Source organism: Taurulus bubalis (genome assembly GCF_910589615.1).
Source record: "Taurulus bubalis genome assembly, chromosome: 11".
NCBI lineage: Eukaryota > Metazoa > Chordata > Actinopteri > Perciformes > Cottidae > Taurulus > Taurulus bubalis.
Window position 1 is genome coordinate 9,533,990 of NC_136599.1, and position 23,821 is coordinate 9,557,810.

At 43.1% G+C, this 23,821-nt stretch overlaps 1 protein-coding gene across 1 annotated transcript; it reads right to left on the reverse strand.

Moving 5' to 3' along the window:
• Positions 1–1,064: 1,064 nt before the first annotated feature.
• nfatc2a (nuclear factor of activated T cells 2a) lies at positions 1,065–17,240 on the reverse strand (the record flags this gene model as incomplete). The annotated part of the gene is made up of 10 exons (XM_079226575.1): positions 1,065–1,255; positions 8,448–9,161; positions 9,304–9,436; positions 9,563–9,618; positions 11,538–11,678; positions 12,940–13,112; positions 13,193–13,395; positions 15,526–15,694; positions 15,809–16,742; positions 17,108–17,240. The coding sequence occupies 10 exons, from the start codon at positions 17,238–17,240 to the stop codon at positions 1,200–1,202; spliced, it is 2,712 nt and encodes a 903-aa protein (XP_079082701.1). The 3' UTR covers positions 1,065–1,199.
• Positions 17,241–23,821: the final 6,581 nt, after the last annotated feature.

A 23,821-nucleotide genomic window follows, 5' to 3' on the forward strand; every position in this document is an offset into this window, starting at 1 on the left:
TTTTGTTTGAGACTGTGGAAGCAGCCACATGTGTTATTACAATCAATTTTAAGAGCAATACAAATAAAATAGACAAAAACATAGATTAAAAAAGCAAGAAGACCATCTTGACATTTTCGGTTTCAAAATCTCTTACTGGGTTTGCATGAGCCAGACTTCAGATACATTTTCTTTTATTATTTTCATTGCAAGATTGGAAGAAAAAAAATCAACTCAAGCAAAGAAAACTTTTAAAATAAAGTAGACCTATGCTATCGCTGTCGCATGGCAGGCCCCTGTGAAGCCACTTTGGCACTATGACCTGAATATAATGCAATATAGATTTTACGAATATAAAATGGTACATTATTCACATGACTCAAATATTATGTAAAAAAAGTAATAACATTGACCCCCTGTTATTGAAAACAGTGCATATTAGGAGGTGTCACAATAGTTCATTTGAAAAGGGTTAAGGCAGTGTGCGCTTCACTTCAATCAGAAAACTGCACTAAAAATGAGATGATCAGCATGTAAGCTTAAGACAATCTTTTCATGTAAAACTGCATATGAAGTCAAACAGTCAACACATTTTGTGCAAGAAGAATGAAACAAAAGGATGACAAGATTTTGGCCACGACATATTTGATATATACTATTTGGGTTGAATCTTTGGAACAAAAACAAGCTATTGACCAATCAATTTAATTGAAATAGAAAAGGTTGAACTGCTGCATGCTACATAACTGTTACTCATAAGTATGAGGCAAACATGTGAGAGGCAAACCGGTGTGAGTTCATTACCTGAACATTATGGCTAATGCTTTATTTCATTTTATCGCTATTCCTCTGGAAAGCAAACTGCATCCAAACTTCAACAGAAAATCAAATATTAAAAAAATAAGGCACCTTCGCCTGTTTCAGTTTTTTGGAAACCTGCTGGGTGTCTGCGGCAGATGTTATGGGTCAAATGAATTCTTCTGTTTGCCAAATTAAACTGTTTATTGCAGGAAAACATCCAAAAGCAAACACAGCAGCCGGGAGCTGATATTTCTTTCTCTATAGCTAAAGAAAATGAGGAAGAGAAGGTCTGATTGTTGGTGGATGTGCGTCACCTCCGTGGAAGGCTGAAGACCGTGTGTGTGTGTGTGTGTGTGTGTGTGTGTGTGTGTGTGTGTGTGGATGGGGGTATGTTGTAATTTCCTGCTCGGATCCGTCCTCTATGTCTGCCCGCTGGCCTGCACGCCCGTCAGGTCCTTACTTATGATCTCATTCACTGTAAAGCAAAGAAAGAGAAGGATGTTGAACAGTGATTTGATTGATTCAAGTAATGTAACAATAACATCCCAAAATAGTGTTAAAACAGCCAACATCAAAAAGTCAAATTAATTATATAACTGAAATACTGTTGACTTATTTAAGGTCTGATTGACATTTATGTGCAGTGCCTTGATGGAGGATGGATACAGACTGCATTAATGTTGAGTAACCACTAGAGGTAGAGCTATGCAAGAGCCTATACGTGATAACTCCCTGTTGCTCGGATGATTTAAAGTATGTGTATCCACATCAACAAAAGAGGACGGTTGAAATGGAAACTTTTGGTGTCATGGTTCCAAAAATAGAATCATGGTGTACAGTGGGAGGCATGAAACTGGTGTAACGCATTGAAAATAAAACAACAAAAAAGTTGTTTAGAATAACTGATATTCATGTAAGTACTTGAAGTACTTACAGGAATGTAAGTACTTGAAGCTTTGTCGTGTATGTGGGAATAAAATAACCACTGACAGCCGAGCAGTGATGTGAAGAGGAAGTGTAACTACCTGTGACACAGTCACAAAGTCACACTTTCAACAGGTAGTTCTGCGTTTAGCGGGAAGGACTGTAGATGTCATCTCTGTAGTTATGCTACACCGTCTGTGTGGAGCTGTGGTGTTTATCTGGGAGCCCTGCGAGCCTACTGTGTGTCTGTGTGTGTGCATGTACACTGGCACTTGGAGACATTATAGGCTGGTGCCACCGCTTCCACCATGCCTCTAGGAACTCATTAGGGTCGATGAGTAATAGAAGTATTTCAATGTGGGCCAAAAAAGCTTTTTGCCTGTAACCAAGCCATTTCAGAGCATATTGTGTCCATGATTTTGTAACGATGGTAACGGCTTTGGGTTATTCAACTAAAGTAAAAAATGTTAAAATCTGAATATCAGTATCATTAGCGGTTTGTAAAAACATTAATTGCGTACATTATTGGCGTACACATTTGTGTTGTGTATTAACCTTAAAAAAGATGTTCTAGTTTCTTTGCTTTCTTGCCATGAGTTGGATGAGAAGATCCGCTCACTGTAAACTACATAATATGTTCATATTATGAAGCTACAGCCCACAGCTGTAAGTTTAGCTAATTTGCGAAGCTAAGCAAATTAGCTTACCTTACCATCAAGACTGAAAATAAGGGGAAAAGGCTAACCTGGTTGGTTTTTCGTAAAGAAACAAACAATAACTAATGTATTAATTTGTAAGCTTGAGAAGGTTTTGTAAATCTAGCTATTTACTCCATTTGCAATCCTTGTGCAAAGCTAAATTAAGCTATGCTCAGCTAATTAGTTTTAGGCTGTAGCCTCATTTTCAATGGACTATGATGAGAGTGCATCCATCATCTTATCTGTTCTAACTATTGGTAAGAAGGCTAATAAGTCAAACCATTCCCCTAAACTCAAAAGGATGAATGAAAGATGAAAACTGTAAAGCTATCAACAACATTCACCATTGAAAGAACCTGCAGCTGTTCAAAAATACTGAATGTTGCTACCTTGCGCGGCCTTATTTTAGAGATTGAGGGACTTTATTCAGTTTACTCGTGTTCGCTCTATTTAAAGCCTTGATCGCGAGGCAAATGGTGCAACTATTAAAACACATGTTGAATGAAAGCAGACACCGCCTCACCCACACAACACCATCTCTAAGCAGATGGGAGATTGTTAAGGGCAGAACAGTTTGCCACAAAATAAGCTGAAACATTTAACTTGCAAGGTGACGGCATATTTTTCTTAAAAACTAGCAGTTAGGAGCTCAAATAAAAGCATTTGGATCCATTTGATCCATATTACTTATAGTTGAAATTATGAAGTAGTACAACTGCAGCGTAATGAAATATAATTAAACTATGAGACAGATATTCTCTTCTATCCAACAAACCAATCTTTGTCTGTCTTTCTTTCTATCTGATCATTTGCAGATGTGAAAGAGAAACAAGCCATTACAGCAGCTCAACACTGAGCACGTTTTATAGCCAGAATAAAATCAGAGGGTTGCAAAAACTACAGCGGCAGCCAAACTGGGTGCTCTGCTGTCGTCACACCATCAGCGTCGCTGTTTATTTTAGTCTGTAGTAGAATTCCCTCTGACACCTAATGCCTTAAAGAAACTTTCATCTCCCCAACGGTGCCACAGGATTTTTCCTGAGCATAAAAAAAGCTCAGAGAAGCAGCAGAAGCGCCGCAGTGGGGCAACATACAGTGGGGCTTTACTGAATCTAATGAAGGGTTGGCACGGAGCGGCTATTTGAGGCTGGCCCGGGGAACACTCAGGCCAGTCTGTTCAATAGCTAGGTGTCTGGCTCCTGAGTTCTGCACCAATGAGCTGCACTGTTTACCAACCGACTGTGAGAGGAGAGAGAGAGACAGACAGACAGAGAGAGAGAGAGACACCCTATACAGTAGCCGACTCAGTCGCTGCACACTGCCTGCTGCGAGCTGGAATGTGTGTGTTTGTGTGTCCGCAAGTATTTGCATGATACTACAGTGTATGTGTTTGTGTGTTGAAGGATCCGTTAATAGCTAACGAGGGATTGTAAAGACAGCATGAAGCTGAAAAGAGAGAAAAGAGAAAGTAAAGTCAGCTAACCACCAATCTAACCACTGTTATGGTGGGTGAGTGCTCACATTTCATTGACGTCTTCAAACTGCTGACACGCATATCGGTTACTGCTGTTGTTGATTATTTCTACACCGACTGAGGAGAGATTTCTTTCTAATATGAATCCAATGGAAGATTTATCCATCTCTGTGCATACATGTATTCTAAAGTTAAAATGAAGCTTCTATGAGGCTTTAGGAGGCGGGTTAGGCCCTGTCTACACGAGTACAGATATGTTTTATTGGGGATGTTTTCCTCTACGATTTGAAATAAAATTATGTCCACTCAACCTTCGTTTTACAAAATATCTCCGTACATACTAAAACTCCAAACGCTCGCCGGGCCAGTCGGTGGCGATAAAAGCCACGTCAGCAATACGTCAAATACCAGAGAAGAAGATTCTGTGTATTGTAATGGGAATTTTCTATCCTTAGTTGAAGATCTTAGTTGTATTCTGTCTAGGAACCTCTTAAACCTGTTCATGCAAATATCCTTCTGTCTAATGTTAATTGCATGCCACTCCCGAATTATGAAGAAGACCAGGGGGTCTGGTGCTTTGTTCTAGCCTCAACCTGGAACCACAGACTTCTTTGTTCTAACCTATCTTTGTTCTCTGTATATAAATGTCCATGTAACATGTTGATCCTCAGTGCATCCTTGAGCAGAGTCAAGAGTGACTCTGCTTGGGGATGACTCTTCTCTGCGCAGGGAATAAATGATTTCATAGACAAGTTCTGGATTCTCGATGTTCATGATTTCAGCTTAGAAAGACTCAACACCGGGTAGGGTGAATTTTACCGTTACAGTATGCGCAGTGAGCTTATTTTTTTTTGTTTCATGCTAGCACTAGGATGAAACAAAATGTTGTTTTGGGTCTAAACAACTCTTGGCTGGATTGTTGTAATATTTGGTTCACACATTTATGTTCCTCTCAGGATGAATTTTGAACTTTTCATCAAACCCCACCAACAGGTCAAAGTTTCCTTTTGTCCAATATTTTGGTTTTAAAACTAATGCCATTCCCATCAGCCCTGAACTGTACTACTCTCCGTTTAGTGTTTCTTAGCTCACTGAATGCAGGGTTACTTGTGGTTCCCAGAGTGTTAAAAAGTAGGTTGGGGGCTATAGCTTTCAGTTATCGGGCTCCTCTTCTGTGGAATCAGCTTCCACTTTCAGTCCGGGGGGCAGGCACGGTCACCTCATTTAAGAGTAGACTTTAGACTTTCCTCTTTGATAGCGCTTATAGTTAGGGCTGTTTCAGGCTTATAGTTAAGACTGGCTCAGGTTTGCCCTGGTCCAGCCCCTAGATATGCTGCTATAGGTCTAGACTGCTGGGGGACATCATAGGGTACACTGAGCTCCTCCTCTCTTCTTCTCTTCCTCTTTCGCTCCTCCTCTCCTCTTCTCTTCTTCTTTCTCTCCTTCTGGATAAATTATTGTCTCTTCAATGCACATTACTAACTGTACTTTCTTTTTCCATGGATTTGTGGCTGCCTGGAACCGGCCCTGCCCCCGGTCCTGCCCCTGTGCCATGGAACTGGCCTGGAACCGGTCCAGCCTGCTGCCATGGCCCTGCTGATGCCCCCCCTCCTCTCTACCTCCTTCTGCTTCATGGATCGTGACTATTTGGATCATGGACCATGCCTACTACGCATTATATGTATCATTTCTGTCATATTCATTGAATGTGCTGTAACTCTGTTACTTTATGCATTCTGGCCACATTACATATATTGCTTCAGAGGGATCCTCCTCTGTTGCTCTTCCTCAGGCTTCTTCCCCTTTTTTCCCCTGTGAAAGGGTTTTTACTATCTTCAATGGGGGAGTTTTTCCTGATCCGATGTGAGGTCCCGGGACAGGGATGTTACGTGTACAGATTGTAAAGCCCTCCGAGGAAAACTTGTATTTGTGATGTTGGGCTATATAAAATAAACTGAATTGAATATTGTAAGCATGGTGATATACTTTAGACTTTATTAGAATAGTCATAAATATAAAAGGTACAGTACATTCAAGAAATTTGACCTTTGAAGTTCAGTGTCTTGCTCACTCAACACTTCAACGTGCGGCCAGCTGGAGAGAGGAATTGAACCTTTTACCTTCTGGTTCAAGAACAACCTGCTCTTGGAGTAAATCTCTTCACAGTATGGAGAGTATCCACCAATCACAGGATCTGATTAATCCTGCACTCAGCGCACTGTACATATGGTCCTGTGAGTATTGTTTTAATCTACACGCATGAACAAACTAACTGAAATGACTGATGATACATTTAACAATTTTTAAACCGGTCCTGTCTGCTGTCATGGCCCTGCTGATTGAACCGGCCTGGAACCGGTACCTGGTTTTAGAGCAATTGTCATGCGCTCATCACTGCGGTTGTAGCAAAGCTGCGTATTTGATCAAGCCTTTCAAATGGGATGGAAGTGAGCTGAGACTAATGCGTGTCCACCAGGCTGTTGCTGTGTGCTTTATCTCTCCCGTCCCTGATCTCTACCTGCTGGAACCATTTCACCTGCTCCACTGCCTCTGGGCTTTATTCCACACCCACTAAATCTGTCACTCTCAGCCATTGTAGACTAAGCCAGAGGGCTCTTTTACTGTTTTCACAAACTATGTGGCACGCAGTGAGACATGCTGGATGTTCTTGACCTTTGTGGTCCGAAGGCAAGGCAGACTCCCACACAGGTTTCTTTTCTTTTCTTCCGCTGAATAGATTGATATTTGCATTTATTTATCCATTAACAGAGTACCCCTTATTTGAGCACCAACAGGAGGCATGGGAACTTGTGTGTGGGAGATTATGAGTCAAGTTTGAGCACAAAATGAAATACCTGACTTTCACTTAACACTCTTCACTAACGGTTGACACAGTTCAAGCTTATTCAGATGCGACGGTTATCGACCACAACACTGTGACGATACCAGGATGTGGCATCCCCCTCTTTTCACAAATGACAACAGACTGAAACACATGTCTCTAGCAATGAGCAATGTTGACAATCTCACTTTTGTAAAGACGTGTTTGATGGTTACTACTTAAAAGACTTAAATGTTGCAGTCACACACAGAGGGGATTTTTATGACTCACTTATCTTCTCACTTTATATCGGGAAGTCCCTGTTATTTTCATCACTAAAGTGTTGATAAGTAGATGCTACAATAATGTGTGTGAGTGGATTATCAAATGCAGGAGGATACAAATAATACAGCATTATGAATATAGTTTAAACATTTAGGGATGTGGTATTATAGAAGAATCATTATATTGTAGTTTAAAAATAATACAAAAATCCCCTGCAGTTCTCTGGAAAGATAGTGGGCTATTTAAAATAAAAACTATAATTAAACAAAGATGCAAAGGAACCTGGCAAAGCTGACTGGCGGTCATCAATTATTGATGATGGGAGGATCAAACAGTACGACTGTTCCTCTGACTGTGTTAATTCACCAACTCAGCCCTGTTGCTGTTTACTGTGGAGGGAAACCCTGCAAGTTCCATCCAAAAAACACAAATTCCATTGGCCCTTTTTCTTCGTTTCATTTTTTCCATTGAGACCCAAACACATACACACACGTAGCCCCTTCCCTTTTCCTGAAAACTACCCTCCCGCTATCTTACAGGGATCAGCCTGGTCTTCTGGAGGAGAGCAGCTGCAAATAGGAATTTCTTGTGCCAGATTGGCAGAATATCGTGGTCGGAAAAAAAACTAATCCTCTGGTGGGTTCCCCCACAGAATCGAGGGGCGTAAGGCCAAAGAGAAGCTCCGTCCAACTATAACAAACAAAGAGGCTTTCCCCAGCTCTCCCAGGCAGCCCGTTCCACTGTTTGACAATGGTTGCCATGGAAGTTGTTTTTCACTTCATAACAGTGTCAACATGTCCAGGCGGCCAGCGGAGTGACATTTCTTTCTCCCTCCCTCTCGCTCTGTCTTTAACGTGAGATATATATATATATATATATATATATATATATAAAAAAAAATCTAATTTCCTTTCAGGCAAACCCCTGGGACCAGAAGAGTGAGCATTATTGAATGGAGCGAACCTCAACCGGCCTTCAGACCTCACCGGGCTGACACACACTTAAGATTAAACATAATATAGTTTGGAGAACCTTTTAACTCCAAACTGAAGAAGAGGTTCAACCTCATGCCTGTGGCTGGATGTGGCCTGACATTAATTCTGTCAGAGGGTTATGGGGTTGACAAGTAAGTATAAACACATGAGTCATAATCCCTGTTATTTCCACCTTGAGTGGAACATAACTACACCTCCTGGCGGGGATTGTTTTAACAGTGTGAGCTTTTTCTGTCGGCTTAGTTCAGAGGGATACTATAGCACGTAGATCATTCTGTAAATATCCTTGAATTGTTCTTCGGAAAAGTCACATTTCTTATCATCCATCTTTTTCGACAGAGAGAATTCCACATATCCATCACTTGTTTTCTTGCTTTTTGTCCCACCTCACACCATTTAGCTGATAAAGACACACAATGTGAACACACCAAGCTGTCCCACTCACACAGAGTATAAAAGCATTAACTTACACTCACCATCATCTAGGTAGGCCTGGTCCAGGTTCTCCTCCTTGACAGTCACCCTCCTCTGTCCGTCTCCCGGAGCCTCCATCTGCTCCGTGCCAGGCGTCGCCCGGCCTTTCTGCTGCTCTTTTTGCGCATAAGGCTGCTGCTGGATAACGGTGGGGTAGTGCTGCGCGTGGGCCACCGCTGTCTGGGCCTGAGGGGATGTGGGCGAGTTGGCGGCGGCCGCCTGTGGGGAGTAGCCATCGCAGTAGATGATCTGCTGGTTGTCGGTCTGCGGATCAGTGAGAGGTTGAGGGTCACCTCCCCGAAGCAGGTGGTGGTTTGTGGGGGAGAACTGGATGATGGAAGGGTGCTGGCCTGCACCGATGGGACCTACAGACTGAGCCGGGGAGCCCGTGTGGACCAGGACCGACCGGTGGGAGTCAGGCATCAACCCTCCAGTCTGCTGATAAAGGCCGGGGCTGCCGCTCAGACTCTTGCCCCCGCGGGAATACACGATGGCCGTGTTCTGCTGCTGGAAACGTACGTCTTGGCTTGGGAGGCTGGAGCTGAGACGCTGGCAGGAGGCCATGCTGGAGACCAGGCCGTTGTCTGGATGGAGGATGCTGCGCGGGTTATGGTAGTAGGAATGGGGGGATAAGCCCAAGATCTGAGGCACAGTGAAATCCATGTGGTCTGCTTCATATTCATCTATAGGCTCTGTCTTGATGGATGGAGCTGGAAAAGAAAAAAAAACAGAGATAGCTGTTAACATTCTGAGAAAAAGTGGTGAGAAAGACCATGTTCTAATAACAAGTAATGATAACGACTGCACATTCCCACGCTAAGCATAACTATGCACAAAGAGCAGCATTCTTACATGACAGCGGTGTGTAGGAGAAATGCTGAGGCTGGCTGCGCTTCCTCTTGCCATTAATGACGTAGAAGTTCACTTTGGCAGGATGGCAGACAGACGAGTCTCGGTATGACGGCACCTCTACAAACAGCATACTCTGCAAGAGAGTGAGTGCTCTGTTATGTGCTGGAACTGAACGACTAAATCAGGACAATTGACTCTTTTAGCGCATTTCACAGGTTGTCATACAAGTATTTAGCCAACAGCTCTAAATAATACATACAGGCTGGCTCTTGTCTTTGTCCACTGTTGCTTCCATTTCCCAGATTTGCTGCCCATCTAGTTGGAAGAAAAGAGATAAAAGTGAAAAGCGAGTCTTAAACAATGTGGTAATTAACTCTGCAGGAAAGTAAGTAAAGTTGATTGTTTCGAGATGCACCAGACGGTGGGATACTTCTGCGAGTCTGTAGCCTGTAAATGTGGGTCCCAAGCGATCAAGAAATACCTATCATATAAAAAAACTGGTTCATTATATTTCACTAATGTGAATACAGTTATATACCGTAGATGTGTAGCCACCATAATGTCTGCCTGGCACCAATTGATTCAAAATTCACGTGGACAGAAAAGGCCTCTTTGTGCATGGAGATAATATTACTTTTAAAACAGCTTCCTCTCACACCAGCGAGCACAGCTGCAAGTAGAGACGGTCTGCAGGGTTAACACAAACACATGGCAGCCTTCCACTAATCAGAAAGACAAGTGTCTGTGACAGACAAACACAGCACTGACGGACACACATCATTGGCCTGGATGTGGTGAGAACTGCAGGCTTTGCTCTGCCTCATGTCTGTCACGATTGCAGTTCATGTAATGTTACGTAACACTTCATCAGATTACATTCAAGCGCTTGTTTAGGTAAAAAAGTAAAAAGCTAAGTGCTTGAAAATGTAAACTCCATATGCCCCGATGATACGACACGTGCTGCTTGGAGTTCTGTTTGACTGTTACTGTAGGTGGGAAACCCTCTGTCAAATTAAAAACACATGGCTTAAATGAGTCAGCAGGAGAAAGGGGGATTCCACACACTTTGCCAACCTTTCTTCTGAACTTTATTTTTATGATCAACTCTCTCCACGTCCTACAAAACGTGATGACTACTGCTTTCTTGGCGTTTGCATTTGTTTGCGTTTTGTTGCAATTCTACTCTCAGGGATACCCCGACTCTTGTTCTGCCGCCGGGGATAATTGTGTGCGGGGGTGGAGAGGAGGAGCAAACCAGAAAAACTGGAGGGAGAGCCCGCGCAGGCTTGGCTTGGCCGGCGCAGCTTTCCTTCGCTCCGTACAACAACCCTCCCTGGCACAAGCACGGGAGCCAGGGGAGCTCCAGCCAGAGGCAGCTGTCTCTCATTCAGAGGGATTTCACAGATGCAATGGTCCAGAGCTTTGTGTCATACATAAACTCTCCAAAACAATGGCAATCCCTCTACGTAAGGTTTCTTTTTCCGTCTGTGTCTTACTATCCATTACTGTGGTGTGTCGTAACACATCGGCAGGGAACCCCGGAGAAGAGGGAAAAAAAGAGAAAGTAGCCGGGGCCCAACTTTTAGTAGAGGTAGCGTGAGCCTTGAAAAAGCAAAGCTCTCCAACAGCAGTGGAGTCAGTGAGTCACAATATCAGACAAGTGTTTTAGCATAACTGTTCACCTTTGAAACAACCTAACATTACATAATAAAAACATGTATTTCACTGCCATTGACAGACCATAAATCCTTTCCTTCCATCCAGATGCACTAAGTTTCAACCAGACGCATTAACAAACATGTGGCATGTCACGTGACACACAGAGCTATTAATCACACAACAAAAGGCTCATCTAAGTTGTGATAATATATCATAGGAGACAGGGAGGAAGGAAAGGACAAAGGGAAGCGAGACTGCAGTGTTATCACTGGGATCATGCAAATAACTTGTGTGGCTCCAGCTATACAATGATGGTGTTGAAATGTGAAAGCTTTGTACGTGCTATGCACAGACATGGATACTCATGAGTCATTATTAACATTTGTGTTATGGTGTGACTGTGACACGTTGGAGCAGAACTAACAGATGCATAAAAGGTTTTATAGATTACATCATAGGTTTCCAGGCAATGTATGTCTCTAAAAGCCTGTCAAAATCTTGTTTGAACAGAGAATATGACTCTCTCCTACAGGTTGCTTGTGATGCCAGGTGTGATGCGATTTGATGCCACTCACCCTGGGCCTTCTCCAAAAAAATGACCTTGGAATCGGAGCTGAAGTTTTGCCCAGTCAGGATCATCTGCTGGCCGCCCAGGACGGAGCAGCTGTCCATGTCCTGCTTCTCCACCATGGGAAGCTCATGTGCTGAGCGCTGGGCTGCTTAGACACAAAGAGGGGCGGCGTGTTACATTTACCGTCTGCTGTCACACACACACACACACACACACACACACATAAGGAGAATGTTTAGCACATGAACTATTATTTACCACTATTAGAGCTGAAATTATCAGTGGATTAATTGATTGCCAAAAACCCTTTCTTGAATTTTCTTTTTTTTGTTTGGTGGGAATCAATCATCAGTTCTGTTTCCATCTGATGGAAAAGGAGGACATATTTTGAATATAGGAGTGTTACGGAGTTAATGTTAGTAGTACTTCCTCGTGTTGCACCTTTTTGTCAACCAATCGCTCAGCCGTAACGCCACACTCACTGAGGCGAGCCGAGGTGTCGACAAACAACGCGGTGACCTTTGAGCAGGTTTGTTCGCACTACTACACTACGAGCGGATGAAACAAAGTGGACGACACCAGCCGGGGCCCCGCCTCCTCAAACACAGCGTCACTGGCAGTCTGCTTATCACCGGGCCTGACAGATGTGTCGCAGGTGTCATTGTGAGCAACTTTACACTCGATTGGTTTTCACCGACACGACAATTGTTCTTTAGTGTTCATCTTACGACAGACGGGTAATACCGGTTGTTCTGCCCTTCATGTGATCGGAAAACAGATGAAGAAACAACGATTAATATATTAGATTTCATATTCTGCGTCATGAATTTGTTTTACAATTAACAAAGGAGCATATTGCATGCAGCCCATCATGATATGATGAATGACATGTCTTGACTAGGGTGTTAGTCAAAGCTAGATAAAAGGCCTTCTTGTTTGAGTTTTGATTACACCAGGGGCTTTAATAACACTGTGTACACATGCACTGATGTACCCAAACACAGACTTTACTACTGCACACATGCACACAGATACAGTGACACACACACACACACACACACACACACACACACACACACACACACACACACACACACACACACACACACACACACACACACACAGCGCCCACCTACTGGACCCTGGTTGCATAAAGACATCTTTGTGTGCAGTACTTTGGACTATCTGATGAGCTCCAAACTCATTTGAATGTGGGTTCCTCTTTTTTTTATAATATTTATTTTGAATAAAGTTTTGGCAACTGATAAAAACATCAGCGGTTGGACCACAAAATGAAGCATATGTTCCTAATTCATAAATCCTTCACAAAATCAAAGCATTTAAAAAAATAAAAACACAAATATTAAAAAGCATATCACAAAAGTGTTTTATGAGTAGCTGCTTACAGCACTCGATAGGATGCGAGGCCACTTGGAGAGAGACATGCTGTCCTCCGGGCTGAGGTATGTGCACACGGAACACAAGACGAACGCGGGTGTTTTTCCGACCGACGTCCGTTTCGCCTTTCCGCAGCTCGATGTCGGCATTCCTGAGCTTCAGGATCCCAGCACAGTCGATTCTGTGAGAAGGGATGAATATGTGAGCAAAACTGACAATGGAGACAGTTAGACAATTAATAAATCATTATTCTATTCTCACATTGCTCTCATGTTGTTCTTTGGCTCCAGCGGGATCTCGAGGACTTTGGTGCCGTGGATGACTTTCTCGTAGCTGGTGGTTGTAACTGTTTTACCAGTGATGCGGTGGACTTGATAAAAGGCGTGGGGTTTGAGGATGCGCTCATCAGCTGTACCAATGAAGATCTGCAGGCCAAGTGGCTCCTTGCCTCTGTAGCCATGTAACTGCAAACATTTAAAAAAAACTTCACTAGAAGCTCCTGCCACCAGGCAATGAAACAGAGAAAACCAAATACGACTGAAATTGCTTTAAACTGGTTTGCTTTCTCCATAGCTGCTTGTTCTGCATTTCCAGATGTTGTTTCCCCCAGAGGTGACTAATCAGTGTCAGACCCACGTGTAAACGCACGAGTCTTCTTTCTGCTGCCTTGAACAGAAACCAGCGGAGAGCTCACATCCTACAGCCGTGTGCTTATTCAGAACTAGAAGGGTCCTGACTGAAAGTGTCCTAAACATCAAGCCTGACTCACTGACACATTTGGCATAAAAAGTATTGAGATAGGTGGAGAGAGATAGAGAGAGAGAGAGAGAGAGACAGAGAGAGAGAGAGAGAGAGAGAGAGAGAGAGAGACATGTTACTTTTAACCTGAGGGTGCCTCCTGAGGAAACTTGCAAAAACCACAAAGCATCTAAATGCTGTTTTTGTGCAAACAGTGTTGTGCATAACCTTTAAGATAGCATACCACCATGAACTGGTTGCACAGGGACTGCACAAACACTAACGGTAACTTATATTAAAGACTATTTTAACTGTAGAAAATGATGCTGCAGTTTTAGTCTCAATCCCTGGGAAATAGCCAGTTTATTTAAAAGGTATTTTTTCCATCTTATATATTCTTTTCATTGTGGCCAGGGAAAAAAAAACTACATACGGCATACATCCATCCATCACATTTTAGAAATGTTTTTTTTCTGACTGGGTGTAACTGGCAGACTCCACAGCAGCTGCTGGATGTGAGCTGAAGCGATAGCAACATGAACGAGCACGCTGGCTCCATATAATCCAGGTAGCGGACACTCGGGGTGAAACAGAGGAAGCTGACTGCAAACACTCAACAGGCCATGTGAGCAGTCGGCGAGTTGTCATGGCAGTGGCAGGAGCAGTGAGTCATGACAGAAAGCAGTGTAGGAAAAGTAAAGTGGAGGGTATGAGGCTCAGAGAGAGAGAGAGAGAGAGAGAGAGAGAGAGAGAGAGAGAGAGAGAGAGAGAGAGAGAGAGAGAGAGAGAGAGAGAGAGAGAAGAAGGGAGGAAGGAGGAAAAACAGAGGGAGCAAAGGAGGAGAAGAGGATGGAAAGACGAGGTGAAGGAGTGCAGTTGTGGCTAGCCAGGCCTGACCATCTGATTGGCCGGGCAAACCAGGCAGAACTGACCTCAGGGTGAGGCCTTTTGGGTATGGGCAGAAAATGGAGAAGAAAAAAAAGCGAGAGAAGCTATAAATTTCCAACAAGACCCTACTATCAACCAACAAAAAACAGCTTTGAAATGTTGCCACGGTAACAGAGAGAAAGGGAAGTAGAACCTATTCTCGGACTGCACGGCGAGCCACGGCTGTGTCACGGCTAATTTCAACACGCTGCGTTTGAATTCCATGTTGTGACTGTAAGAGAAATATTAGCAGACTTTTCTTTTTCCCCTACAATTATCTTAACCACAGGCACTATTCATTTTCTTTTACACGTGTCTGGAGAGTGTTTCGACACTTTAAGTCGGCTTCTTAATATATATACGAGACCCACGCAGTCAACAAACCAGTGTGTAAGAGGAAGTCAGGGACAACACGAACACAGGCCTGCTTGTGTGGTTAAAACCATGGGGGCGAGGGCGCACAACGGCAAACTATTTTAAGCTGGAAGGCAAAGAAAAAAAAAGCTTGTGTTGCTCACTGACCCGAGTTCAGTTCTGAGGCTTTTCATGAGGCTACGGGGCGGTTACAGTGTGTCATATGTCTGGGGTTTGGGCATGCTTTAACGATTTGCTTTAGAAAGTGAGAAATAAGAAAGGTGCTGTGAGAAAAGCCAGAGTAACTCACATAGAGTCATTTTCATACAGCTGACCCTGGGCAATAACACCACCACTGAGTGCATAATGAGTAGGAAATACCATTATACACGCCATCGCATCGGGGCCGCTTCAGGCTCCCAAACTGGAAGGTTACTGTAATTTACTGGTCAAACCTGACAGCGTGCCTTCATATGGTTGTCCAGCACTTTGCGTTGAAGTGTTAAATGCAAAACTGGGTTTTAGTTTCAATGACTTTGAGTGCTTTGTTCACGCCATCCTGTTTTGGGCCGTACCTGCACAATAGGATGTCCTCCTGTTGGGGCTTTGACTGCACCCCGGCTTCCCTCGGTCTCATAGTGAGCTCTGTGGTGTGGTTTGGGCTGCACCTCGATGTGGAGTTCATACTGGTCTGTGCGTCTGGGCATCGGCCATTCCAGCGGCGGGAGAGACGCCACAGGGATGCTACGGGACATACAGAACACAGGAGAGGATCCTCTTAGAAGATGGAAATGTATATTTTTATAAATGTATATATTAGCCTTGAGAAACAGGCCCTGGCCTTCCTGCTAAATTTACCTGCAGATGCTGGAAACCAGCGGCTTGGACCAGATTGGGGGGATAACAAAGAAGGGCTCTACAGCAGGTTTGTTTTTTATGTCCTGGTCGCAGGACACCAAGTAGTTCCCTTCTGCGTGGTTCTCTGGGTACAGAGTGTAAACCTGGTTTGACGTCTTGACTATTTTAGTGGGCACCAGGCCTGGCTGCCCGGTGCCAAAACCATTCATGGCATCGGCAAGGCTGCTGTGTGTATAGTGGGCACCTATGTTGTGATCTTCGTGGCCGCTGTGAGGGGAGGGACTGCGGGAGCGGTGCCCTGGGACTAAGCCCGGATTCCTGTACATGTCGTAGGTGCGTTTGCCCTGCGGGGAGGTGGAGCGGGAGCCAGGCCTGGAGGATGGCGAGCGGGTTCCCAGGCAGCCGTCCTCGGCTAGGCTGGTGCGAGGGGAGGTGCCAGGGGAGGTGCGCGGGGAGCCAGTGTGGATGTTCTGTAATCTGGGGCACAGGTCTCCGGTGTTCTGGCCGCTGCTGGGGGACACACAAGGAGACGCCCAGGGGGAGTAACTCTCCGAGTGCCAGCTGGTGGAGGAGTTGCTGCTGGCGGGACTCAGGCACTGGGGCTCGCGGTACGATTGGTTTTCATGGCCAGGCACAGTGAGGGTGGGTCTGGGGCTAATGTTCAGGTGGTGGTTCTGCAGGGAGTCCCGACCATGGTTGTAGTGCTCACGGGAGGGGGTAATTTCGATCCGCGGGCTCAGGGCCAGGCCCGCAGGCCGAGTATTGTCCAGGTAGTGTCTGGCCTCCTGGTTCTCATAGCCTGAGAGGATCTCAGTGTTGTGGTCACCGTAGGAGGGACTGCAGGACTTGATGCCGTAAGAGGAGGCCTCCTCCAGACGGAAAGCCTGCTCGGACTCAGGGCTGAGGACTTTGTGAGGTGCGAGGTTGGGATCATCTGCAGGGAGGGAAGACAAAATCTCATCACAACAGAGCTATTTTCCATTATTTCTAAGAATAACAGCATTTTTTTTCATCACAGATATTATTGTGCACCTCTCTAAAATCAAAGCCAACTCGTTTAAAAAGACAAAAAAAACATATTTCAGCTAAAAAAAAAACCTCTTCATGTTGACATTTTCCCTCACATGGCTACCACAAGTCAGAAGCCCCATCAAAAAAAGCCTGTCAAATGTACTTCCTGATTTTCTTCTTCATTCACGTGAATACGAATGAATGAATTCACATTAATTCTGAGCCTTAAAATAACCGAGGAAGGCAGAGGAGTCCACTCAGGTTGCCAAAGGAGCCCCCCGGACAAACCTTGATCTCCCGCAGCGAAGTCGCTGCAAGGTGGTTCATATTCAAACAAGTACTCAAACTCCAAATCCTCATCAGGGCAGTTGACTCGACTGAGCTCTTCCTCCAAATCCTTGTCGTCGTAAAAAGAGGTCATCTGTCTTTTCCTAGGACGACTCCTTCGAGTTCGGGCGAAGCGACGTGAGACGTGATGGAGGTGTTGCGGCGCTGATGTGGATTTTGGGAACCTGCTCAAGTGTCAACTCATGCATTTGATTGAGCCTGCGAGAGGTGAAGCGCACAGGTTTCCTGTTTCAGCCCGCCGCAGTTATTTTCAGATGAAGGCGGGTCTATTTTCACAATGAATGCTCGAGTTCATCTCTGTGTCTGATCACGCCTCTCCTCTTCGTTGATGCGTCGAGGTGGAGGGGGGGGGGGAGAAGCTAAAGTGCAGTTTAGATGTGACGGACTGATTATTGCGAGTCTTCTGACAGACTGCGCAGCCTGGTGCTGCCCCCGGGTGTCTGACACGTGACAGTGACACAGCAGGGTGCTGACTGGGCTCATCACCTGCTTAACAACTGACTTACACTATCTATTTAAACAGGGTTCAGGTGTGTGTAATAGTAGTAGTATTATTAGTAGATGGATGCTAGATTCATCATGTTCCCTTAGTGGATTGGATTTCATTCAATCAATCAGCCAGCCTGGAGATACGATAAGATGTACCGGTTCATAAATAACGCGCTCCTGAGGGAATCCCCAGATTTACGCACAACGCAGCGCAGACACTCGGGCGTTCCTTCCTGTTGTAGTAGCACATGCTCAGTCAGCAAAACAAACAGAAGCACAGCGCCCATGGAAAACTTTCAATTGCAATGTTTGTATCTGTTTGGTGGTGATTTAACTACATACAATTATTGATTATGGGTTAATTTGGACACTGAACCCAAATGAACCAAAGTGTCAAAAATGTACATCAGCCAGATCATTAATCTGAGAGTATTCGAGTAGAAAGTTGTTAGGGGGAAAACCACATTTGAATCTTATGATAAACCTGTGACCACGTCACACAACCACTATACAGTATTCAAGTCAGCTTAGGTGATTTGAAAATATAAAAATAGCTGTTTGTTCACATATGATGACAGAGTTTGATAGCGTGTCATAACTAAACTATTTTTTTTTTGTATTAATACCCAAAGTGGCGCTCCCATTTTGCACCGATGAAATAAAGTTGAGAGTATTTCCTCATTAATTATAACAATTATTCTTCCCGGTGATGCCGAGGCACGCGCTGCCGTGCGCGGATCAACTCAAGCACTCGACCCAAACGTCAACATCCAAAACCATCTGTGAACTACTGGGACAGTCAACTGACACAAGACATTACAGCTCACATCATCACAGACTTCGACCCCGCAGGGCGAACACTACTCCATCAATTAGAAATCAAATGGTTTGATTACCAGATAATCACAACACTTCAGCAGTACCTTGATCCATCGACCTCATGGTGTGGTACTGTGCCAGCCTCCAAGTCTCTCTAAACATCTGGATGCGAAAACGAGAAAAAAAAATAAAAATGAAATAAGTTCCGCTAAAAAAACACAGCAGATGAAGCTCTCTTCAGTTGAAAATGTTGAAAAGAGACAACAAAAAGCGACCTCTCTGTGTGTCTCCGCGTTCAAAAACGTCAAGCTGCGAAACAGCAGCTGCGCGTAAACTCTCTTTCTTTAACAAAAAAAAAGCATGCAGCCGCAGCAGCTACAGGAACGGTTCTGGTATGAAGTCCCCCTTTCTCGAGCTCTATAAGGATTACTTGTGTATCAAGAGCGGCTTCCTTCCCCGCTCTGGGTGTTTATAATGCTCCAATGCTGTAAAATAACGGGATTCCCTCAGTGTTTCCTCCTGTTTGTGCGCCTTTGCCATGGAAACCTGGAGCCGGTCCATGTCGGAGACTCAGGGCTTTCCTGCAAAGCCCCACACTCAGGAATCCATGACGTCTCCGGGTCCTGCGCCAAGGCATTTCTGCGGCTTCTCTCAGACAGTAGCACACAAGAACTCCATTGTAGGGATGAAGAAATTACTGTAGGACACTGTAGGAGAGCGAGAGGGAACTGCTCTGAAGTTTGACGACACACATGAAATGTATTTTACCCAGTTTTCTCTGTAGCAGTTCACGCTGTCTTCAGATTTTTAAATGTCGACCAGACAGCTTTACAATCTTTCTGTGTTTTGAGTGAATTGAAGTGGCCATGGTTAGTTAACGCTTAGAACATGGAATATAGAGAATTCCATTGTTCCCACTGAGGGAAGAAGCTGCTATCCGTTTCCATTTCCTAATGGAAATCTGCAGCATCTTCTGACACTTGACTGGAAAAAAAGGCTGAACAAGACCACTACATAGCCTGACCCCAGTCGTCATGTTAATTATCTAATGCAATAGAAGTTACATAAGGTCGACCCAATGTAAAAAAAATTCAGAATTCTGATATTTTGGATTCCTCTGTGCTCAAGTCTTTTGATGTTTTATTTTATTACATTTCCACAAATGACTTCATCAGTTGTTTGCGTTGTGGCACAAGGTCACTGAGCCATTTACACTGTTAAGTCCCATTTAGTGGCCTTTTTTTCACCAACAAAAAATCAAACTTAAAGGGCCATTGATGCACCATGGCTATGTGTATATGCGTAAGAGTCCATTGTCAACGCAAAGTTGCTATGTTTCCTCTGATTTAGTTCTCTCCAAAAAAATTAAAAGCAAGCAAATGAAAGAACAAAGAAATATCACTGACTCTCTTGCTCTGGTAAAAAAAACTATATGTCCACCCAGGTGCATGCTGGTCCTAAACCTGCCTGCCTACTCTAAGGCCAGAGGTGTCTGCAGTGTTACCAATTCTAATTAACTAAATATTATAAACAAGAAAAAAAACTAACTAAAGAAAACACTATTAAAAATGTCATCTAAATAAAGCAAACATCTCACATAATTAATCAACAATGCTATTTATTATCAGTAAAACAACAACTAAATACTAACAACAACAATATCAGCTCCTTCATCCCCAGTCTGGAACTTCTTTTAGTAAATAGTATAACAATGAGGATGGGGACATTTCTTGCAATGTAGCCAACGTAATTTCACGGTGAACTGTCTCAAGCTACTTTAAATCCCACACTGACCTTACTCCAGTGTTGCCAAACAATCTGTGAGTAAATCCAATATACATGTCTGAGTCATGTCTAAGTAGTTGTCAAGTGTATTAATAGCTTTGTTACTTCATCAAGAAATGGGAAGAGATTAAAGGCCCAGCCACGTCTGGCATGTTAGATAACGAGTGAAAACTTTGGGAGGAATGAGGAAGTTCTAACACTTTAAATCATCCGGCAACATAAACATTTTGTGGTATGAGAGATGTTTGAACCATGAGCAGCAACTGATTGTTATGTGCTTCATCTAGACAGGAAAGCAAACATGTATACATGTGTAGATCATGCTGCTGGTAAACTGACACTCTATTGTGATCATATATATATATATATATATATATATATATATATATATATATATGTATGCATATACATGACATATACATATGTATGAATACAGTTAGGTTGTTTCTCGGGTAGTCGAGAACACACAGAAAGACTCAAAATCAACCCTGAATAAATTTGCTTCGGTCAAGAAGCAGCTCGTTAAAGCAGCTTTAACATTATCACGTTGACATATTGCCCAGGAGAGGAAGCTGTAGAGTCAGCCAGCCAGAGGAGCCAAGTGGAACTATACATTACGTTTTCAGTGCCATGAATGCTCTGGTTCTGCTTTTAGTTAGCTTATTCCAAAATATAGCTAAAAAAAAAACTGAGAATCAACTTTCCAAATTTCCAGCTACTTTCACAGGTGCATTTTTTTTTAAACCTTACAGATGAGAGCGGTATTGATCTTTTCATCTGACTATTGGCCAGAAAGCTTATAATTCTATTTCCCAAAATGCTCTAACTTTTATAAAGTAAATCACATACATCATACATGCAGTCCACATTCAACATAGTATATGGACGCGGGAAGCAGGGGTGCAGCACCACCTAAAATCAACATTGATTCATAAAAAAGTTATATAGTTTTCCCTTCTTACTAAAGAGTCTCTGCTTCATTTATTATCATTTGTATTCGTTCCTATTCTATTCTTTGAAATGCAGACTTTTCTACCGTGTGTGATCATGTCTGAAAGCACTGATCATCCTGTCACACAGACACCTGGAGAGAGTTCAATCCGCTCAGCTACACAGTCGCTAAAGGACATAATGTAACTGCACAGTGACACTTAAAGGCCATTTGCACAATGTGATTTGGCAATAAATATAGATCTGGTCATCAAAAGCTTGTTCTATAAGTTTTACTTTCAATTAGATAATTGTTGAAACACACTCTGTGTTCCTGCCTATGTTGGTGTTCAAGTTTGCTTTCCGTAAAACATTCTAAAATTGTTGTTAAGTTTAGTTTATAACTTTTAAAGCTAGAATCCTGGCCATTGAAATGAATATATATATATATATATATATATATATATATATATATATATATATATATATATATATATATATATATATATATATATATACATATATATATAAAGCATGAATAGAGAGTTGCAGGAATAAGGAATAGCGTTAGCATTTGTGCACTTCCGGTTCCTTCACCTCAAAGTCAATGAGTTTTTAAAAATGATTTTGTTTTGTTTGATACCAGACATAAGGTATGTGGTTAACACAAGCTTAAGAGTTTTTAGAGTTTGTTCTACAATATGAAATACATCAGTAGATGCCCCACTAATTAGCATTCAAGCTTTTAGGCGTCTTACAAAGGCGGTCGCTAACAAGTGGCTAAATGAGACGACTAAACGCCATCACAATGAACAGTAGTTAGCCTTTAGCTTTGGGGTGGTGTCGTCCATTTGTTGCCTTACGTTAGCGTTTAACTGGAGCTTGCTTGCATTTACGCCTCTCAAAATAGAGTTCATTTGTGAAGATTATCTTGATGAGTTTATTTTCCGCAATAATCCACAATCAAGTGGGAAAACCCCATTGTCTTTTTGTCAAGGGAACCAATGCGATGCTAACTTCTGGGGTAGCCGACAAAAAAAGTTTTCCCTGCCGCACTCTATGTCACCCAGCTTTTAGTATGACATCATTAGAAAGACCTTCAGGACGCACAACAACGTTCAGTAATTTGATACATATCCAGTGAACATCATTTGTTTCTCCATAAAGTAAAACACCGTCCCTACATTGCATGTCCTCAGCCTTCTGCATAGCCTCAGTGGCTGATCCCGCGCTTACATCAGTCATGTCAGACCTAAGGCCATTCATAGGAAAAAAGTGTGTTCTTGAGAGAGGGGTAATCAGAGGATCTGTTTGGGATTGAGACATGGATTAGTCTGAGTGAGGGAGCCTGCGCTCGGCTGTTGGGTGAACAAGGTGACTGCAGTGGCAATAGCCTTCGTTCTGGGGGCAACAAACCACCCAGCAGCCTTGTCTACTAGATGTAAATTCCTTCACTGTTACAGAACTCTTATGCAACTCAAATTATGAATGAGTAAATGAATACGACACACGCTTAAGAGAAGGAAAACCGCCTGTGTCCAGACGGCCGAGTTTGCACCTCTGTCCTTTTTTTTTTTCTTTTTCTTTTTTCTCAGAGCGCCCATTTTTTCCAAGTTCATGCAGTTTTTTCCATCACTGTAAAAACAGCTCATTGAGGTAAAAGTTGTCTCGGTTAGAGCATTGCCCTCCTTCAGTTTTCCAAGTGTAACATGTGTGATTAAGCTTTTGAATCCAAGCAGTGGAACTTTGATATGGAAATGATACAACGTATCGTGTCTCATGGAAAAATTCTAAGGGCAAATTGAAGCGTGGACTTTTGCCTCCATTTGGGTCGTTTGAGCTGCTCTCTTCTAAGGCAGGGACATTGCACTTTTCTACTTTGCATTCACTCTGATTAAAACTGTTTTGTGAAAAGAGTTAGATATGTATGTCTGTGGGCTAAATATGACACTACAACCGGCTGCCAGCTAATTTAATACGCATTTTTTCTACAATGTATGTGTCTGATCTGGGAATTTTCTTCATAAAAAAGGTAAATTAACCAGTTCAAAAGCTGTAAAAGCTCATCTACTCCTTCTCCATCATTAGAGATCTAGAATGTATGACATGTCTGAATGTATTTGTATTTGTTAACTGCTTCATTTAACATCAAACATCCAAGTGTAGGGATTTAATAAAATAATGTAACATAGTCTGTTTTAAAGAAGGTGTAACACACATTCATGTGGCTGATCTTTTAATGATGAAGTAGCATAGTTAAATTAAGTTGTGTTTCATAATCCTCAATAGATGTTGGACAAACAGCGCTGGAGCTGCTGAGACTGCTGCTGCCAGGATTTCAGTCGGGCCGTGCTGGCATGTCATTGTGCAATAAGGAATCGTGTTTCCTTCCTGCCACAACTTGAGATCCCTGGAAAACATTTTCCTTCTTTTTCCGAATTGTGTGAATGAACTAATATGTTCCATTAACATGGAAACTGCATACATCCACGCTGGATGTAACCGCCTCGTTATGTAACAGGATTCTGATCGATACTCGGATGTTTGTAGAAAGAATTCACGTCTCCTAAGTCCAGTGGAAAAGTGGTCGACGACCTCATAGACTTTTCCCTTTCGAGCACAGATGTATAA